The sequence below is a fragment of the Acipenser ruthenus genome, chromosome 30 (assembly GCF_902713425.1).
Source record: "Acipenser ruthenus chromosome 30, fAciRut3.2 maternal haplotype, whole genome shotgun sequence".
NCBI classification, from domain to species: Eukaryota; Metazoa; Chordata; class Actinopteri; order Acipenseriformes; family Acipenseridae; genus Acipenser; species Acipenser ruthenus.
The window spans coordinates 7,037,417-7,056,553 of record NC_081218.1 but is presented as its reverse complement, the minus strand read 5'-3'; the positions used below and the strand labels follow the sequence as shown (position 1 = coordinate 7,056,553).

The 19,137-nt window shown below is 47.6% G+C and overlaps 1 protein-coding gene across 2 annotated transcripts in view; it reads right to left on the bottom strand.

Annotated features, from left to right (window-relative positions):
- Positions 1-14,489: 14,489 nt before the first annotated feature.
- The window catches only part of LOC117968578 (kinesin light chain 1-like), a 34,008-nt gene continuing 29,360 nt past the window's right edge, over positions 14,490-19,137 (bottom strand). For both annotated transcript variants that reach the window (XM_034916346.2, XM_034916347.2), the window contains exons 3-13: positions 18,674-18,913; positions 18,407-18,482; positions 17,605-17,830; positions 17,077-17,164; positions 16,663-16,764; positions 16,385-16,558; positions 16,178-16,277; positions 15,648-15,697; positions 15,432-15,562; positions 15,260-15,326; positions 14,490-14,775 (exon numbers count right to left, since the gene is read on the bottom strand). In XM_034916346.2, coding sequence (XP_034772237.2) covers positions 14,686-14,775; positions 15,260-15,326; positions 15,432-15,562; positions 15,648-15,697; positions 16,178-16,277; positions 16,385-16,558; positions 16,663-16,764; positions 17,077-17,164; positions 17,605-17,830; positions 18,407-18,482; positions 18,674-18,913 — 1,344 coding nt within the window. In that variant the 3' untranslated portion in view covers positions 14,490-14,685. The remainder of the gene's footprint in view (positions 14,776-15,259; positions 15,327-15,431; positions 15,563-15,647; positions 15,698-16,177; positions 16,278-16,384; positions 16,559-16,662; positions 16,765-17,076; positions 17,165-17,604; positions 17,831-18,406; positions 18,483-18,673; positions 18,914-19,137) is intronic.

Genomic DNA, 19,137 nt, shown 5'->3' with positions numbered 1-19,137 from the left:
GGGAAGGTGGGTTTGGGGAGCAGGGGAGGGAGGGTGGGTGGGTGGGTTTGGGGAGCAGGGTAGGGAGGGTTTGGGGAGCGTTGGGGAGAAGGGGAGGGAAGGTAGGTTTGGGGAGCAGGGGAGGGAGGGTGGGTGGGTTTGGGGAGCAGGGTAGGGAGGGTTTGTGCATGCATTTCCTTGAATCCCTACTGCATTCAGTTTGAGAATTAATCTTTTATGCGGGACTTTGTCAAAAGCTTTCTGGAAATCTAAATAAACCATGTTGTATGCTTTGCAATTATCCATTTTCAATGTTGCATCCTCAAAAAAATCAAGCAGGTTAGTTAGACACGGTCTCCCTTTCCTAAAACCATGCTGACTGTCTCCCAGGATACTGTTACCATATAGGTAATTTTCCATTTTGGATCTTATTATAGTTTCCATAAGTTTACATATAATGTAGGTCAGGCTTATTGGTCTGTAGTTACCTGGTTCGGTTGTGTCTCCCTTTTTGTGGATCGGTATTACGTTTGCAATTCTCTAGTCTGTCGGTACAACCCCTGTGTCAAGAGACTGTTGCATGATCTTGGTTAGCGGTTTGTAAATAACTTATTTCATTTCTTTGAGTACTACCCAGGGGATTTGTTTTAAGAGCTCCTAGTCCCTTTAACACTTCTGCCTCTGTTATGCTAAAGTTATTTAAAACTGGATAGGAACAGGTCGACATGTGGGGCATGTTGTCCGTATCCTCCTTTGTAAAAACTTGTGAAAAGTAATCATTTAATATGTTTGCTATTTTTTTCTCTTCATCTGTGATTTTGCCATTTGTATCTCAGAGACATTTTACTTCCTCCTTGAATGTTCTTTTGCTGTTGTAATATTGGAAAAACATTTTGGAATTGGTTTTAGCCCCCTTAGCAGTATTGATTTCTACCTCTCTCTGAAAGCCTGAAACTCTTTCTGTGTACTTTGTTCTTGGTCCCTTTTAAACGCACTGTAAAGTGCCTTTTTTCTTTGGATATTTTTTTTTTAACTGATCTATTAAACTATTTTGTTTTAGATTTTTTATTTGTCTACTTTTGGGATGTAATTGTTTTGCGCCTCTAGTACTACATTTTTTAAAAATAGCCATGCTTTTTCTGTGGATGTTTTCTCTATTTTGCTCCAGTCTACTTCTCTTAGTCTGCTTCATTCCCCATTCCCTCATAGTTTGCCTTTTTAAAATTGTAAACCTTAGCTTTAGTCGTTACTTTTGTGGTTTTAAAAATCACTTCAAATGAGACCATGTTGTGATCTGAGTTTGCCAATGGTTATCTGACCTCTGTTGTAGTTATTCTGTCTTCGTCATTTGAAAAGACTAAATCAAGGGATGCCTCATTTATCATTTCTACCATTTCAATTTCGCCTGTCTTGCTCCCCATCTGATTGACAGATGGGTAGAGATGGATACAGTGATGTGTGGATAGAGCTGTATGGATTGATTGCTGGATGTTTAGAGATGGATGGATGGTTAATTATGGGTCAGTAGAGATGGATACAATGATGTCTGGATAGAAATGGGTAGAGGTGCATAGAGATGGATACAGTGATATCTAGATTGAGAGATGGATACAGTGTTGTCTGGATTGAGAGATGGGTAGAGATGGATAGTTTTGTCTGGATTGAGATGAGTAGAGGTGGATAGAGCTGTATGGATTGATTGCTGGATGGTTAGATATGAATGGATGGATGGATGGAGAGATGGCTGGCTAATGATGGGTCAGTAGAGATGGATACAGTGATGATTTGATTCCTGTTTCCTCTGATTTCAGGAGGATCAGCTGGGTCTGTCTCTGCTCACTCTGGACCAGCTTTAGTCTGAGGAGATGCTGAAGAAGATCGCCCAGATCGCACACCAGATATAACAACACAGTGTCTACACAATACAATCACACAACACAATATAACCTGACAGTGCTGCAGTGTGAGGAGATCATGCAGATCACACAACACAATACACAGAAACTGCTCAGCACACAGTCACTCAGACACTCACGCACACTGCTAGGAATGAAGAGCCCAATGCAGAGTGCATTGCCATTCATCTCATCACAGTGACTGCAGGCACCCTGAGCTCTCTTCAGGGTTTGGGATTCTTTTTGTTTGTATTTAATGTGTTTATATTTGATGCTAAAGTGCAACAATAAAATAAGCTTTTTCATACTCCAGTCTTACTTTATCTGAATCAGTTCTGAGTTCATTTTGAACATGATACAGAGGGTCTGTAATTCGGAGTTCATTTTTATGTGACTGTTTAAATATGATGGGGTCTGTTATTATTAAACTCTCACTGACCTGAAGGAAAGAAGCTCCTGGTCTGCTCTCTGAAATCAGAACCAGATCTCAATTAGAACCAGAGTGAGTCACACAATCAGAACCAGAATCAGAACCACTCGATCAAAATCTCAATATAAAATCAGTCTATTGAAACCACACTCATTCTGCTGCAGCCGGTAACTCTTATAGACTCAATCCTAACACTGTGCAGCCAGGCTGGGTCTGCTAGTGATGAAGATTCTGTCCTGCCTTAGTGCAGCACATACCCCCAGTCACCTCTGCACCCCTCGATCAGAGACTGAATAGAAACCAGGACGGGGCAGGGGCTCGGACCACTATCACAGCATAGCTGTCTTTGCTACTGAGACACCTGCTAGATGTGCGGCCACTACCATGCTTCTTTAGAAGGCTGTTAGATCAGGGGCGTCCAGTCTCACGGTCCTGGAGGCCATTCCACTGCAGGTTTAACAGGATCAATTATATAATTTACTACTTCTGGGTCTAGATGGAGGCTTTATTGGTTCAATTAAAGCTGTTCAGAGAAACACAGCAATGTTAAAGGGCTTTGACATGGGTCTGAGTTGCTAACAAGAAATGAAACCGCTGACAAAAAATACTTTTAAATATCTGAGGGATTGTCACAAAGATGGCCGGAGTGGGTGGCGTCAGACCAGAAGCAGGAAGTAAACAGACAGAGACTTGGGGTTTTGGTGAGGCTGAGCGCGTGATCGCGCTCAGCATTTAATAAACAGAACAGAAAAGGTTTGAAACACAAAAACACTGGACACGGCACTTGCGCCAAAATAAATAGACAAACAAAACGTACTAAACACTTAACAAACGGTGCACGGAGAGACAAACAAACACGGTGAGTACAAACACTTCTAGATTATTATTTTACTTCACTTTTACGTTCTCCACTCTCGAACACCCAACCCCGACTGAGTGCTACGTGTCTCTATATATACTGTTGTGCTGGGATTCAATTACTAATTAATTATTCACTTGAATCCCAGCACGTGAATTAATTCTGTGCAATCCTTCAAGAAGCTGCTTGATGAGATTCTGGGATCAATAAGCTACTAACAACCAAACGAGCAAGATGGGCTGACTGGCCTCCTCTCGTTTGTAAACTTTCTTATGTTCTTATGTTCTTAAGATCCTTATATCCTGTCTGCTTGGTGATGTTAAAAATGTCTGTGGACGAGGTTAAACAAAAGATAACACAGGGTTTATATCATGCAGTGCAGGGGTCTCAAACTCAATTTACATGAGGGCCAATTTCAATCCTTTCATGAAGTATTAAACTGAACAGTTGAACAGTGGCAGCTCCTTGGTTTTCCTTGGATTTATTCACACCTTCAGAGGTGTGTTGCATTGAAGATCAATGAGCTCCATGTGGAAAAAACTTGGTGCTGTTTCCACATCAACTGAAATTGGATCAGCAAACAACTGGAAGCTTGCTCTTTGCTTTCTGAAACCTGCAAACCGCTGATCAAATTATTCCAAAAGAATTTTGGCACGAAAGGAATAGACAGATATTTTATAGTAAAGTAAGTAGAGATAGTTAATGTTACAATGTTAAAATATATCCAGACTACTAGAGAAAGCTACAAACGCTGTATAGCCTATTGTGTAAACTCAGTCTGTGGACAATGGTAGAGATACCTGTGTGTGAATGTGAGAACGTGAGAGAGTCAGTTGACGCAAACACTTGCGGATTCAGGTCGGGTTGCAGGTCTTATGAAAGCGGGTCGGGTCGCAGGGGAAGGAGGGGAAGGAGGGTGAGTTTGGGAAGCAGGGGAGGGAGGGTGGGTTGGTTTGGGGAGCAGGGGAGGGAGGGTTTGTTTGGGGAGCAGGTGAGGGACGGTGGGTGGGTTGGTTTGGGGAGCAGGGTGGGTCTGTTTGGTGAGTAGGGGAGGGTGGGTCTGTATGGGGAGTAGGGGAGGGTGAGTCTGTTTGGGGAGCAGGGGAGGGAGGGTTTGTTTGGGGAGCAGGGGAGAGAGGGTGTGTTTGTTTGGGGAGCAGGGGAAGGAGGGTGGGTTTGGGGAGCAGGGGAGGGAGGGTTTGTTTGGGGAGCAGGGGAGGGAAGGTGGGTTTGGGGAGCAGGGGAAGAAGGGTGGGTGGGTGGGTTTGGGGACCAGGGGAGGGAGGGAGGGTGGGTTTGGGGAGCAGGGGAGGGAGGGTTTGTTTGGGGAGCAGGGGAGGGAGGGTTTGTTTGGGGAGCAGGGGAGGGAGGGTGGATTTGGGGAGTAGGGGAAGAAGGGTGGGTGGGTTGGTTTGGGGAGCAGGGGACGGAGGGTGGGTTTGGGGAGCAGGGGAGGGAGGGTTGGTTTGGGGAGCAGGGTAGGGAGGGTTTGGGGAGCGTTGGGGAGAAGGGGAGGGAAGGTGGGTTTGGGGAGCAGGGGAGGGAGGGTGGGTGGGTTTGGGGAGCAGGGTAGGGAGGGTTTGGGGAGCGTTGGGGAGAAGGGGAGGGAAGGTGGGTTTGGGGAGTAGGGGAGGGAGGGTGGGTGGGTGGGTTTGGGGAGCAGGGTAGGGAGGGTTTGGGGAGCGTTGGGGAGAAGGGGAGGGAAGGTGGGTTTGGGGAGCAGGGGAGGGAGGGTGGGTGGGTTTGGGGAGCAGGGTAGGGAAGGTTTGGGGAGCGTTGGGGAGAAGGGGAGATAGGGTGGGTTTGGGGAGCAGGGGAGGGAGGGTGGCTTTGGGGAGCAGGGGAGGGAGGGTTTGGGGAGCGTTGGGGAGAAGGGGAGGGGCACAGTGGAGGAGCAGTGATTGTTTCTCTGAGAGCTGCTTCTCGTTCCAGGCCTGTGAAAATGGTCGGTGTGCAATCCTGCTGTCTGTGGCCAGAGGCAAGGTGTCAGAGGGGATCGATTTTGGTGAGTTGGGGAGCATTGTTCTGATTTGATGTTTTTGTAAATTGGGGAGCAGAGGGGTATGGGGATTCATAACGATGTATAGTGACCTCATTAAAGCAGTAGCACATTTCTCATTAAACGCAGTCTGGATTGTTTTCACTGATCCTCTCTCCCACTCTCAGTTCATCACTTCGGCCGGGCGGTCATCATGTTCGGAGTCCCCTATGTGTACACACAGAGCCGCCTGCTCAAGGTCAGTGCACTCCTCCCTCTCTGTACTTGCTCATTCCCTAGTTATTCTGTTACTGTTTCCCCCTCTCACCTCTCTTGCACTGTCTCAGCCTTTCTGTGTGTGTGTGTGTGTCTCTCTTTCTCTCTCTCACTTCCACCCTATCCCTCAGTTGTCCCCTCCCCACCCCCCGCTCTCTCAGGCTCATCTGGGGTACCTCCTCTCTTTCTCACACCCTCCCCCGACCTCTCTCTCTCACACACCCTCTCTCTTCTCTCACCCCCTGTCACACTTCCTCCATCTCAAGGCTTGTCTGGGGTACCTGAGTCTCCTCTGTCTTTCTCACCCCCCCCCTCCCTCTCTCTCTCTCACACCCCCTCCATCCCTCTCTCTCTCTCACACACACACCCCCTCCCTCTCTCTCTCACACACCCTCTCTCTTCTCACACCCCCTGTCACACTTCCTCCCTCTCAAGGCTCTTCTGGAGTACCTGCAGGATCAGTTCCAGATCAGAGAGAACGACTTTCTGACCTTCGATGCCATGAGACACGCAGCCCAGTGTGTGGGGAGAGTGATCCGGGGCAAGACTGACTACGGGCTCATGATCTTCGCAGACAAGGTGAGAGGGGGTAGGGCTGCCTCGCTCACACTGCAGCGTGGGTAAACTGACAAACTCTCAACATGCTTTTAAAAACTCACCTCCTCTCACCACTCCTTTGATCATTCCCCCCCCCCCCCGCCAGCGTTACGCTCGTGCTGACAAGAGAGGGAAGCTTCCTCGCTGGATCCAGGAGCACATCACTGACAGCAGCCTGAACCTGACCATCGACGAGACTGTGCAGCTCTCCAAGCACTTCCTGACCCCCCCCCCCCCTCACACATCAATGAGTCTATGCAGCTCTCCAAGCACTTCCTGAGAGATGGCTCAGCCCTTCTGCCAGGTGGGAGATGGATAGAGATGGATACAGTGATGTCTGGATTGAGAGATGGTTAGAGGTGCATAGAGATGGATACAGTTCCAGACTCCCACAATTCTCTATGTAAAAAAGTGCCTCCTATTTTCTTTTTTTTTTCAGGTCAGAAAAGTCCCTTAGGTCGACATTGTCGGTGCCTTTTAGAATTTTGAAAGCTTGAATCAGATCGCCGAGTAGTCTTCTTTGTTCAAGACTGAATAGGTTCAGTTAATTTAGCCTGTCTGCATACGACATGGCTTTTAAACCCAGAATAATTTTGGTCGCTCTTCTTTGCACTCTTTCTAGAGCAGCAATATCCTTTATGTAGCGAGGTGACCAGAACTGAACACAGTATTCTAGATTGAGGTCTTACTTCCCTCTATATATCCGAGCATTTTGTTGGGTTTTTCTATAGCTTCCTCTAGATGAAATCATTTCTGAGTCAACATAAACTCCTAGGTCTTTTTCATAGATTCCTTCTTCAATCTCAGTATCTCCCATATGATATTTATAATGCACATTTTTATTGCCTGCGTGCAGTACTTTACACTTTTCTCTATTAAATGTCATTTGCCATGTGTCTGCCCAGTTCTGAATGCTGTCTAGATCATTTTGGATGACCTTTGCTGCTGCAACAGTGTTTGCCACTCCTCCTTTTTTTGTGTCATCTGCAAATTTAACAAGTTTGCTTACTATACCAGAATCAAAATCATTAATGTAGATTAGGAATAGCAGAGGACCTAATACTGATCCCTGTGGTACACCACTGGTTACCTCGCTCCATTTTCCTCTAATTAGTACTAATTCCTAGTACTAATTAGTACTAATTCCTCTAATTAGTACTTTCTGTTTTCTACATGTTAACCACTCCCTAATCCATGTGCATGCATTTCCTTGAATCCCTACTGCATTCAGTTTGAGAATTAATCTTTTATGCGGGACTTTGTCAAAAGCTTTCTGGAAATCTAAATAAACCATGTTGTATGCTTTGCAATTATCCATTTTCAATGTTGCATCCTCAAAAAAATCAAGCAGGTTAGTTAGACACGGTCTCCCTTTCCTAAAACCATGCTGACTGTCTCCCAGGATACTGTTACCATATAGGTAATTTTCCATTTTGGATCTTATTATAGTTTCCATAAGTTTACATATAATGTAGGTCAGGCTTATTGGTCTGTAGTTACCTGGTTCGGTTGTGTCTCCCTTTTTGTGGATCGGTATTACGTTTGCAATTCTCTAGTCTGTCGGTACAACCCCTGTGTCAAGAGACTGTTGCATGATCTTGGTTAGCGGTTTGTAAATAACTTATTTCATTTCTTTGAGTACTACCCAGGGGATTTGTTTTAAGAGCTCCTAGTCCCTTTAACACTTCTGCCTCTGTTATGCTAAAGTTATTTAAAACTGGATAGGAACAGGTCGACATGTGGGGCATGTTGTCCGTATCCTCCTTTGTAAAAACTTGTGAAAAGTAATCATTTAATATGTTTGCTATTTTTTTCTCTTCATCTGTGATTTTGCCATTTGTATCTCAGAGACATTTTACTTCCTCCTTGAATGTTCTTTTGCTGTTGTAATATTGGAAAAACATTTTGGAATTGGTTTTAGCCCCCTTAGCAGTATTGATTTCTACCTCTCTCTGAAAGCCTGAAACTCTTTCTGTGTACTTTGTTCTTGGTCCCTTTTAAACGCACTGTAAAGTGCCTTTTTTCTTTGGATATTTTTTTTTTAACTGATCTATTAAACTATTTTGTTTTAGATTTTTTATTTGTCTACTTTTGGGATGTAATTGTTTTGCGCCTCTAGTACTACATTTTTTAAAAATAGCCATGCTTTTTCTGTGGATGTTTTCTCTATTTTGCTCCAGTCTACTTCTCTTAGTCTGCTTCATTCCCCATTCCCTCATAGTTTGCCTTTTTAAAATTGTAAACCTTAGCTTTAGTCGTTACTTTTGTGGTTTTAAAAATCACTTCAAATGAGACCATGTTGTGATCTGAGTTTGCCAATGGTTATCTGACCTCTGTTGTAGTTATTCTGTCTTCGTCATTTGAAAAGACTAAATCAAGGGATGCCTCATTTATCATTTCTACCATTTCAATTTCGCCTGTCTTGCTCCCCATCTGATTGACAGATGGGTAGAGATGGATACAGTGATGTGTGGATAGAGCTGTATGGATTGATTGCTGGATGTTTAGAGATGGATGGATGGTTAATTATGGGTCAGTAGAGATGGATACAATGATGTCTGGATAGAAATGGGTAGAGGTGCATAGAGATGGATACAGTGATATCTAGATTGAGAGATGGATACAGTGTTGTCTGGATTGAGAGATGGGTAGAGATGGATAGTTTTGTCTGGATTGAGATGAGTAGAGGTGGATAGAGCTGTATGGATTGATTGCTGGATGGTTAGATATGAATGGATGGATGGATGGAGAGATGGCTGGCTAATGATGGGTCAGTAGAGATGGATACAGTGATGATTTGATTCCTGTTTCCTCTGATTTCAGGAGGATCAGCTGGGTCTGTCTCTGCTCACTCTGGACCAGCTTTAGTCTGAGGAGATGCTGAAGAAGATCGCCCAGATCGCACACCAGATATAACAACACAGTGTCTACACAATACAATCACACAACACAATATAACCTGACAGTGCTGCAGTGTGAGGAGATCATGCAGATCACACAACACAATACACAGAAACTGCTCAGCACACAGTCACTCAGACACTCACGCACACTGCTAGGAATGAAGAGCCCAATGCAGAGTACATTGCCATTCATCTCATCACAGTGACTGCAGGCACCCTGAGCTCTCTTCAGGGTTTGGGATTCTTTTTGTTTGTATTTAATGTGTTTATATTTGATGCTAAAGTGCAACAATAAAATAAGCTTTTTCATACTCCAGTCTTACTTTATCTGAATCAGTTCTGAGTTCATTTTGAACATGATACAGAGGGTCTGTAATTCGGAGTTCATTTTTATGTGACTGTTTAAATATGATGGGGTCTGTTATTATTAAACTCTCACTGACCTGAAGGAAAGAAGCTCCTGGTCTGCTCTCTGAAATCAGAACCAGATCTCAATTAGAACCAGAGTGAGTCACACAATCAGAACCAGAATCAGAACCACTCGATCAAAATCTCAATATAAAATCAGTCTATTGAAACCACACTCATTCTGCTGCAGCCGGTAACTCTTATAGACTCAATCCTAACACTGTGCAGCCAGGCTGGGTCTGCTAGTGATGAAGATTCTGTCCTGCCTTAGTGCAGCACATACCCCCAGTCACCTCTGCACCCCTCGATCAGAGACTGAATAGAAACCAGGACGGGGCAGGGGCTCGGACCACTATCACAGCATAGCTGTCTTTGCTACTGAGACACCTGCTAGATGTGCGGCCACTACCATGCTTCTTTAGAAGGCTGTTAGATCAGGGGCGTCCAGTCTCACGGTCCTGGAGGCCATTCCACTGCAGGTTTAACAGGATCAATTATATAATTTACTACTTCTGGGTCTAGATGGAGGCTTTATTGGTTCAATTAAAGCTGTTCAGAGAAACACAGCAATGTTAAAGGGCTTTGACATGGGTCTGAGTTGCTAACAAGAAATGAAACCGCTGACAAAAAATACTTTTAAATATCTGAGGGATTGTCACAAAGATGGCCGGAGTGGGTGGCGTCAGACCAGAAGCAGGAAGTAAACAGACAGAGACTTGGGGTTTTGGTGAGGCTGAGCGCGTGATCGCGCTCAGCATTTAATAAACAGAACAGAAAATAAAAGGTTTGAAACACAAAAACACTGGACACGGCACTTGCGCCAAAATAAATAGACAAACAAAACGTACTAAACACTTAACAAACGGTGCACGGAGAGACAAACAAACACGGTGAGTACAAACACTTCTAGATTATTATTTTACTTCACTTTTACGTTCTCCTTCTCTCTCACCCGTTCTCCACTCTCGAACACCCAACCCCGACTGAGTGCTACGTGTCTCTATATATACTGTTGTGCTGGGATTCAATTACTAATTAATTATTCACTTGAATCCCAGCACGTGAATTAATTATGTGCAACCCCGTGCTCACATATTACATTTAACCAGCACGTGAAGTGATTTGTGCTCTCCTTGTGCCTAAATACAAATCTACACTTTTTAAATACACGTGAAACACAGACCCGTTTATATCCCGTGTACCAATCTCTATACACCAACATTAACACACGCACGCAACATACAACATATAACACACAAATGCACACAGGGGCGGGGCGCATTGCCACAGGGATACACAGTGTAGACAGTACAGAAATACAGCCAAGACTGATCCTCTCGTGGATTATTGCGCTCTGGTTGTATGCTGTGATCCTCTCCTGGATTATTGAGCTCTGGTTGTGATGCACTGATCCTCTCCTGGATTATTGAGCTCTGGTTGTGATGCGCTGATCCTCTCCTGGATTATTGAGCTCTGGTTGTGATGTGCTGATCCTCTCCTGGATTATTGAGCTCTGGTTGTGATGTGCTGATCCTCTCCTAGATTATTGAGCTCTGGTTGTGATGTGCTGATCCTCTCCTGGATTAATGTGCTCTGGTTGTGATGCGCTGATCCTCTCCTGGATTATTGAGCTCAGGTTGTGATGTGCTGATCCTCTCCTGGATTATTGAGCTCTGGTTGTGATGTGCTGATCCTCTCCTGGATTAATGTGCTCTGGTTGTGATGCGCTGATCCTCTCCTGGATTAATGTGCTCTGGTTGTGATGTGCTGATCCTCTCCTGGATTAATGTGCTCTGGTTGTGATGTGCTGATCCTCTCCTGGATTATTGAGCTCTGGTTGTGATGTGCTGATCCTCTCCTGGATTAATGTGCTCTGGTTGTGATGCGCTGATCCTCTCCTGGATTATTGAGCTCTGGTTGTGATGTGCTGATCCTCTCCTGGATTATTGAGCTCTGGTTGTGATGCGCTGATCCTCTCCTGGATTATTGAGCTCTGGTTGTGATCCTGTTCTGGATTAATGAGCTCTGGTTGTGATGCACTGATCCTCTCCTGCATTGCTGTACTTTTCTTGCTGATTCCTCACACAGACAGATGTATAGTCAGGAATTGTAACCCCCCCCCAGTAGCAGGTCCAGCCTGGACCACATTAAGATGACCAGGAGAGGCTCCTTTGTTATACCAAAATTATTTTACAGGAGGACTGACACAGCTGAGACTGTCAATGTGATTATGAGAGTCAGACTGTGGATCAGGGAGACTCGGCATTGTGTGCTGTTTGAGCTCTGTGTGGCTCGGAGACTCGGCATTGTGTGCTGTTTGAGCTCTGTGTGGATCAGTGAGACTCGGCACTGCATGCTGTTTGAGCTCTGTGTGGATCAGTGAGACTCGGCACTGCATGCTGTTTGAGCTCTGTGTGGATCAGCGAGACTCTGCATTGTGTGCTGTTTGAGCTCTGTGTGGATCAGCGAGACTCGTCACTGCATGCTGTTTGAGCTCTGTGTGGATCAGTGAGACTCGGCACTGCATGCTGTTTGAGCTCTGTGTGGATCAGTGAGACTCGGCACTGCATGCTGTTTGAGCTCTGTGTGGATCAGTGAGACTCGGCACTGCATGCTGTTTGAGCTCTGTGTGGATCAGCGAGACTCTGGATTGTGTGCTGTTTGAGCTCTGTGTGGATCAGCGAGACTCGGCACTGCATGCTGTTTGAGCTCTGTGTGGCTCAGGGAGACTCGGCACTGCATGCTGTTTGAGCTCTGTGTGGCTCAGGGAGACTCGGCATTGTGTGCTGTTTGAGCTCTGTGTGGATCAGTGAGACTTGGCATTGTGTGCTGTTTGAGCTCTGTGTGGATCAGTGAGACTCGGCACTGCATGCTGTTTGAGCTCTGTGTGGCTCAGCGAGACTCAGGATTGTGTGCTGTTTGAGCTCTGTGTGGATCAGTGAGACTCGGCACTGCATGCTGTTTGAGCTCTGTGTGGCTCGGAGACTTGGCATTGTGTGCTGTTTGAGCTCTGTGTGGATCAGTGAGACTCGGCACTGCATGCTGTTTGAGCTCTGTGTGGATCAGTGAGACTCGGCACTGCATGCTGTTTGAGCTCTGTGTGGCTCGGAGACTCGGCATTGTGTGCTGTTTGAGCTCTGTGTGGCTCAGGGAGACTCGAAATTGTGTGCTGTTTGAGCTCTGTGTGGATCAGTGAGACTCTGCATTGTGTGCTGTTTGAGCTCTGTGTGGATCAGGGAGACTCGGCATTGTGTGCTGTTTGAGCTCTGTGGATCAGCGAGACTCGAAATTGTGTGCTGTTTGAGCTCTGTGTGGCTCAGGGAGACTCTGCATTGTGTGCTGTTTGAGCTCTGTGTGGATCAGGGAGACTCGGCATTGTGTGCTGTTTGAGCTCTGTGTGGATCAGCGAGACTCGGCACTGTTTGAGCTGCGTGTGGATCAGTCCCTTCGAGACTGGAGCTTCGGAAGGTCGTGGAGTTTGAGTTAGGGGGGAGACTACTGAAACACACCGTGTCAAAACGGTTCCTATGTCACTTAGCTTCTTCTACTGAAGATCTCCTGCTTCTCTGTTTAATGTTCTGGAGACATGATCTTAATAGACTGCTTATCACACAATACAGTATGAATACAGTAAAGTACACACAGTCAAAATGATATTACAAACACACACTCCCATTCTACCTGCACACAGAGACAGTTCAAGTCGGAAGTGTCTTACTAGAGAAATTAACCTTTAAAGGGAGGACCTGTGATAATGTTATTAAAGCTAATAAGAGGTAAGAGAATGGATTTTAAAGCTGGTCAGCACTCTTTAAAGGGACTATTGTGTGCTCTGTTAACTGCAGTCTGACACGTGTGTAACATACACCAGGAGCATTTAAAATAATAATAATAATAATAATAATAATAATAATAATAATAATAATAATAATAATAATAATAATAATAATAAGTTTCTAAGTGTTTGGTGCCTCCCTCAAATCATGTTGAGAGTGTGTTTCTTGTGCACTCTTTGCTTTGTCTCTCATACAATGAGTGCAAGAGAATGAAATACACTCTCACCATGATTAGAGTTAGCCACCAAACACTTAGGAACATATTAGAAGTCATTAAAATCTAAACAAAAAAAACAGACAAAGCTAAAATCAGCGCACTGTATCTGCTGTGGTTGAAAGGTTTCTTTGTCTTTGCACAGCAGTCTTTGAACACAGCTCCAGTGAGCGCTCTGGAGTCGGCTCAGCACCAGACTGCAATACACATGAAAACAGAAGAGAGCTGATTGAAACAGAACTGCAGCGCCGTGGAGAGGGAGACTGGCGCCCCCTGCAGGATCAACACAACAAGGGTGACGGGTGGTACAGTGTGTGTCACACACAAACACACATTGACAGAAAGACAGGTCCTGAGCAGTAGAGACTGTGTGAGGGCTGCATGTGTTCTTGATGTGTGCTGGCTATGTTCTTGATGGTGTGCTGAGTGTCCTTGGTGTGTGCTGGCTCTGTTCTTGGTGTGTGCTGGGTGTTCTTGGTCTATGCTGGCTCTGTTCTTGATGGTGTGCTGGCTCTGTTCTTGATGGTGTGCTGGGTGTTCTTGGTCTGTGCTGGCTCTGTTCTTGGTCTGTGCTGGCTCTGTTCTTGGTGGTGTGCTGGGTGTTCTTGGTCTGTGCTGGCTCTGTTCTTGGTCTGTGCTGGCTCTGTTCTTGGTCTGTGCTGGCTCTGTTCTTGATGGTGTGCTGGCTCTGTTCTTGATGGTGTGCTGGGTGTTCTTTGTCTGCTGGCTCTGTTCTTGGTGTGTGCTGGGTGTTCTTGGTCTGTGCTGGCTCTGTTCTTGATGGTGTGCTGGGTGTTCTTTGTCTGCTGGCTCTGTTCTTGATGGTGTGCTGGGTGTTCTTTGTCTGCTGGCTCTGTTCTTGATGGTGTGCTGGGTGTTCTTTGTCTGCTGGCTCTGTTCTTGGTCTGTGCTGGGTGTTCTTGGTGTGTGCTGGCTCTGTTCTTGGTCTGTGCTGGGTGTTCTTGATGTGTGCTGGGTGTTCTTTGTCTGCTGGCTCTGTTCTTGGTGTGTACTGGGTGTTCTTGGTCTGTGCTGGGTGTTCTTGGTCTGTGCTGGCTCTGTTCTTGATGGTGTGCTGGGTGTTCTTGGTCTGTGCTGGCTCTGTTCTTGATGGTGTGCTGGGTGTTCTTGGTGTGTGCTGGCTCTGTTCTTGGTCTGTGCTGGGTGTTCTTGATGTGTGCTGCCTCTGTTCTTGGTGTGTGCTGGGTGTTCTTGGTCTGTGCTGGCTCTGTTCTTGATGGTGTGCTGGGTGTTCTTGGTCTGTGCTGGCTCTGTTCTTGATGGTGTGCTGGCTCTGTGCTAGGTGTGTGCTAGCTGGCTGCATTCAGTGATCCGCGTCGAGCCAGACTCTGAGTGCTGGAGCTGAGGCCTCGGGACTCTGTCAGACTGCTAGGACTTGGCTGAGAGAGAGAGAGAGAGAGAGAGAGAGAGAGAGAGAGAGAGAGAGAGAGAGAGAGAGAGAGAGAGAGAATGAGAAATAACAGAAAATCATTCAATATAGCAGTGTACGATAGGGCTAATTCTTCCTACAATACCCACAATCCACTACATTAATAGAATACAGTTATGTACTGAATATGCAGCCAGTAGTGTAAGGTCTTTATCATCCGGTAACCAAAGAGTCACATGACCCCAATATAGCAGCTGTCGCAGGTCACAGGTCGAAGTTGAAGGGGGCCATCAGATTATAATATGAAGTCAGCATCTCAAATGGTTCCTGTTGAATGGCAGCCGCTTTTCATTGAATTAGAGAAAGGATTTCAAATCCAGGGTGTGGGAGGGGGCTCAGTGGAGCCTCAGTGCCATCTTTAAGCTCTAAAACCACAATGACTGCATCACTCTGATAAAGGGACGTCCATAGCGAGGGGGTAATGAGGGACTCACCTGACAGGAGTCGGACGCAGCCTTCCCCCCCACGTTGAGCACATTGAGGGAGTTTGCTCGCTTCATACTGTGGGAGAAAAGAACAGAGTGAGTGGGGAGGAGGGGGGAGGAGGGAGGGAGGAGGGGGAGGGAAGGGGAGGGGAGGGGAGGGGAGGGGGAGGGACGCTCTCACCCAGGGTTCCGGGGCGCTGTCTCTGTCGCTCCCACTCCTTTCAGCTTCCTGACAAGCTTCTCACTGCTCCGGCGGATCGACTCTCGAAGCTTCGTGAACGAACCACTGCGCTTGAGACTGCCCAGCCCGTCCTGAGAGAGGGAGAGAGAAAGGAGGGAGAGAGTGTGTGAGTGCAAAGGGACAGGGTGATGGACAGAGTGCAGAAGTTGTTCTGACCTGTGTGTTGCTCCCTTCTTCTGTGTGAATCCAAATGGGCCGCCCATCTCCTGAGAGAGGTAGGGGGAGAGAGATGGAGAAAAGAAGAGCATGTTAGTGGGAACTGGAATCACTTGCAGTATCACCCTGCCCTTAAAAGCTCGTCCCTAACTCTACTGACACAGAAACACAGAGGCAGCACTGTACCGAGGGCTCGGAGAGTGACCACTGAACCCAGCAGACGGTCACACTAGAGACAGGGCTCCCCTCAACACCGCAGGACCGTCCTCAACACCGCAGGACCGTCCTCAACACCGCAGGGCTCCCCTCAAAACCGCAGGACCGTCCTCAACATCTCAGGACCGTCCTCAACAATGCAGGGCTCCCCTCAACACCGCAGGGCTCCCCTCAACACCGCAGGGCTCACCTCAACACCGCAGGGCTCACCTCAACACCGCAGGGCTCACTTCAACACCGCAGGGCTCCCCTCAACAACTCTCCTCTCTATCTCCCTCCCTCTCCTCCCCCCGTGCATACGGTGTGTCTCGTACCCTCGACTGACCCGAACTCCCTCTCGTGTGCGTGTGTCAGGATCTCCTTGTAAAGAGCCTCCGCCTGCCGGTACTTCCCCTGTTTCAGGTAACACGAGGCCTGCAGACAAAAAACAAACAGTCAGACGCCCCTCTTCACCCCTCCCCTCCCCTCCCTATCCTACCCTACCCTTCTCTGCTCCCCTCTCTGTTTTCCTCTCCCCTCACCAGGTTGTTCTTGGTCTTGGCTACGTTGGGGTCATCGCTGCCCAGCCGGCTCTGGTAGATGTGCAGGGCTCTCTCATAGTAAAGCTCCACCTCCTGGTACTTGCCCTGGTTCTGGCAGAGCAGAGCCAGATTATTGAGCTGCTTCGCAACGTCAGGGTGGTCCGTCCCCAGGACCTGGAGAGAGAGGGTGGGGTCATTGTCATTCCTGCTGAGGTGCATCTCATTGACATGGGGGTCCTGCCCTAGTGTACGAGGGAGGGGGTGATGGGGCTTCTCACCTTCTCTCTGATCTCCAGGGCTCGTTTACACAGTGGCTCTGCCTCCTTGTATTTGCCCCTCTTCCCGTACAGCACTGCCAGGTTATTCAGCGTCGCTGCCACCTGCAAGCAGAGAGCGGTGTGACAAGGTGAACTCGTGAACTCTGGAACTCTGGAATGCTACAGGAATGTCTCTGTGCTTCAGCAGTACAGCAGTAAGGACACCCACAATTAAAAACACATTTAGTTGGTCCCTGAACTGACCTTAATAGAAGTTTGAATGTATTTTAATTATATTTTGTTCTATACTGACCGCTGGGTGGTGACCATGCTCTATACTGACCAGTGGCTGGGTGACCATGCTCTATACTGACCGCTGGGTGGTGACCATGCTCTATACTGACCCCTGGCTGGGTGACTATGCTCTATACTGACCGCTGGGTGGTCCATTCCCAGAGTTTTCTCCCGAATAGCCAGGGCATCATTTAGAAGGTTTGCAGCCTCTTTGTATTTGTTCTGGTCTCTAAAAAAACAGAAACAAATCTTTAAACAGTGCAGGGGTTACAGAGAGATATAATACAACACTGGTGCATACAGACAGGAGAGTGGTGGAGAAAGCTGTATAGTATTGTCCTGTCCTGTCCTGTCCAACACAGCAGCACTGGGCAGGTCAGTGAAGTATACTACACAACCCCCCCCCCCAGAGAATATTAAGCAGTCCAGTTTAGTCCAGTCCAGTCTAATGCAATATCTGCCCCCCACCCCAGTCTTTAGATCCCTCAACATGTATAAGACTACCTAGTGTATGCAGTCCCCCCAGTTCAGTCTAGCCTAGTCTAAGCCCCGTCCCCTCACCAGTACACGAGTGCCAGGATGTTGAGTAATCTGGTATAAGCCCCGTCCCCTCACTGGTACACAAGTGCCAGGATGTTGAGCAGTCTAGTATAAGCCCCGCCCCCTCACCGGTACACGAGTGCCAGGATGTTGAGCATGGTGGCCACGTCGGGGTGGTTGTGTCCGGAGGATTTCTCCAGGTCCTCGAGGGCCTGCTTGCACAGTGGCACGGCCACCTCGTAGCGGCCGTGAGAGGCATACTGGATCACCAAGTTATGAAGCGTGCGCAGCCGGGCCGGGATCTCATACCCACCCTGCTGAGCTGCTGCTGCTGCACTGCTGTGAGGCCGAGACACTGAGGAGAGAGACAGGACAAGCATCAACAACCAGCGTACTGGAGAGGAGAGGAATCTCATAACCACCCTGCTGCACTGCTGTGAGGCCGAGACACTGAGGAGAGAGACAGGACGACGATTAACAACCAGCGTACTGGAGAGGAGAGGAGAGGAGAGGAGAGGAATCTTATAACCACCCTGCTGCACTGCTGTGAGGCCGAGACACTAAGGAGAGAGACAGGACGACCATTAACAACCAGCGTACTGGAGAGGAGAGGAGAGGAGAGGAATCTTATAACCACCCTGCTGCACTGCTGTGAGGCCGAGACACTAAGGAGAGAGACAGGACAAGCATCAACAACCAGCGTACTGGAGAGGAGAGGAATCTCATAACCACCCTGCTGCACTGCTGAGACACCGAGGAGAGAGACACAGAACACCAGCAATCAGGATACTGACAAGAGAAAGAGTGGGGAGAGAAACACATAGGAGATCAAAAACCAATAACAAACAATTAGGGGAGGCAATGAAAGAAGGGAGGAGTCAAGATGTGAAAGAGACAGACAGAGAGAAAGAAAAAGAAAAGAAGCTCTTACTTTGGGATTGCTCCTCCTCGTCTGTGGGGAACAGGTCATCGAGAGAGTCCTTCAAAGAGGCAGTTTCCTTCTCATCCTGCAGGGGAGACAAACAGGTCCTGAATAACAACACAGAGAGATTGAGACTGAAACCCACTTCATCCTCCACTGTGAGGATACAATGAGCAGTAATAGCTGCAGAGTTTGTAGCATCTGCCACAGGGCCAAAGACTGACAGTGAGACACTCCCTAGTTTCACAGTTCCTCCCCATCCCTCCCCAGTCTCACCAGTGCCCCGCTGTGCTCCTGGTCCTCATCGTATTTGCGGATGCTGCTCATGAAGCTCAGGTGTCTGTTCTGCTCCTCCAGGGTGACGAGCTCCTGCTCCCTCTCTCCCAGTCTCTGCTGGGTCCCGGCCAGCTCGTCACGCAGCCACTGGTTCTCCTGGCAGAGCCTCCGGACCTGAGCCCTCAGTTTCTGCTTCTCAGCCTCTAGCGCCCCCAGGTGGGCAGAGAGAGCCATCATCACCTGGATAGAGGTGGGAAGGAGAGGGGAAGACAGAGGTGAGGATGGAAGAAATTAAGAGGAGGGAGAGGGGAGGCAGGTGAGCACTGGTGGTGGTGGTTCAGAGCTGCAGCAAGATTCCCTTCTCTCAACTTCCAATGATATCCCACCTACACCTACTCGGAATCGATTAAGTGTTTCAGGTGCGGAAGAGAGGGGCATGTAGTTAACTGTTCTGAGTATGAACA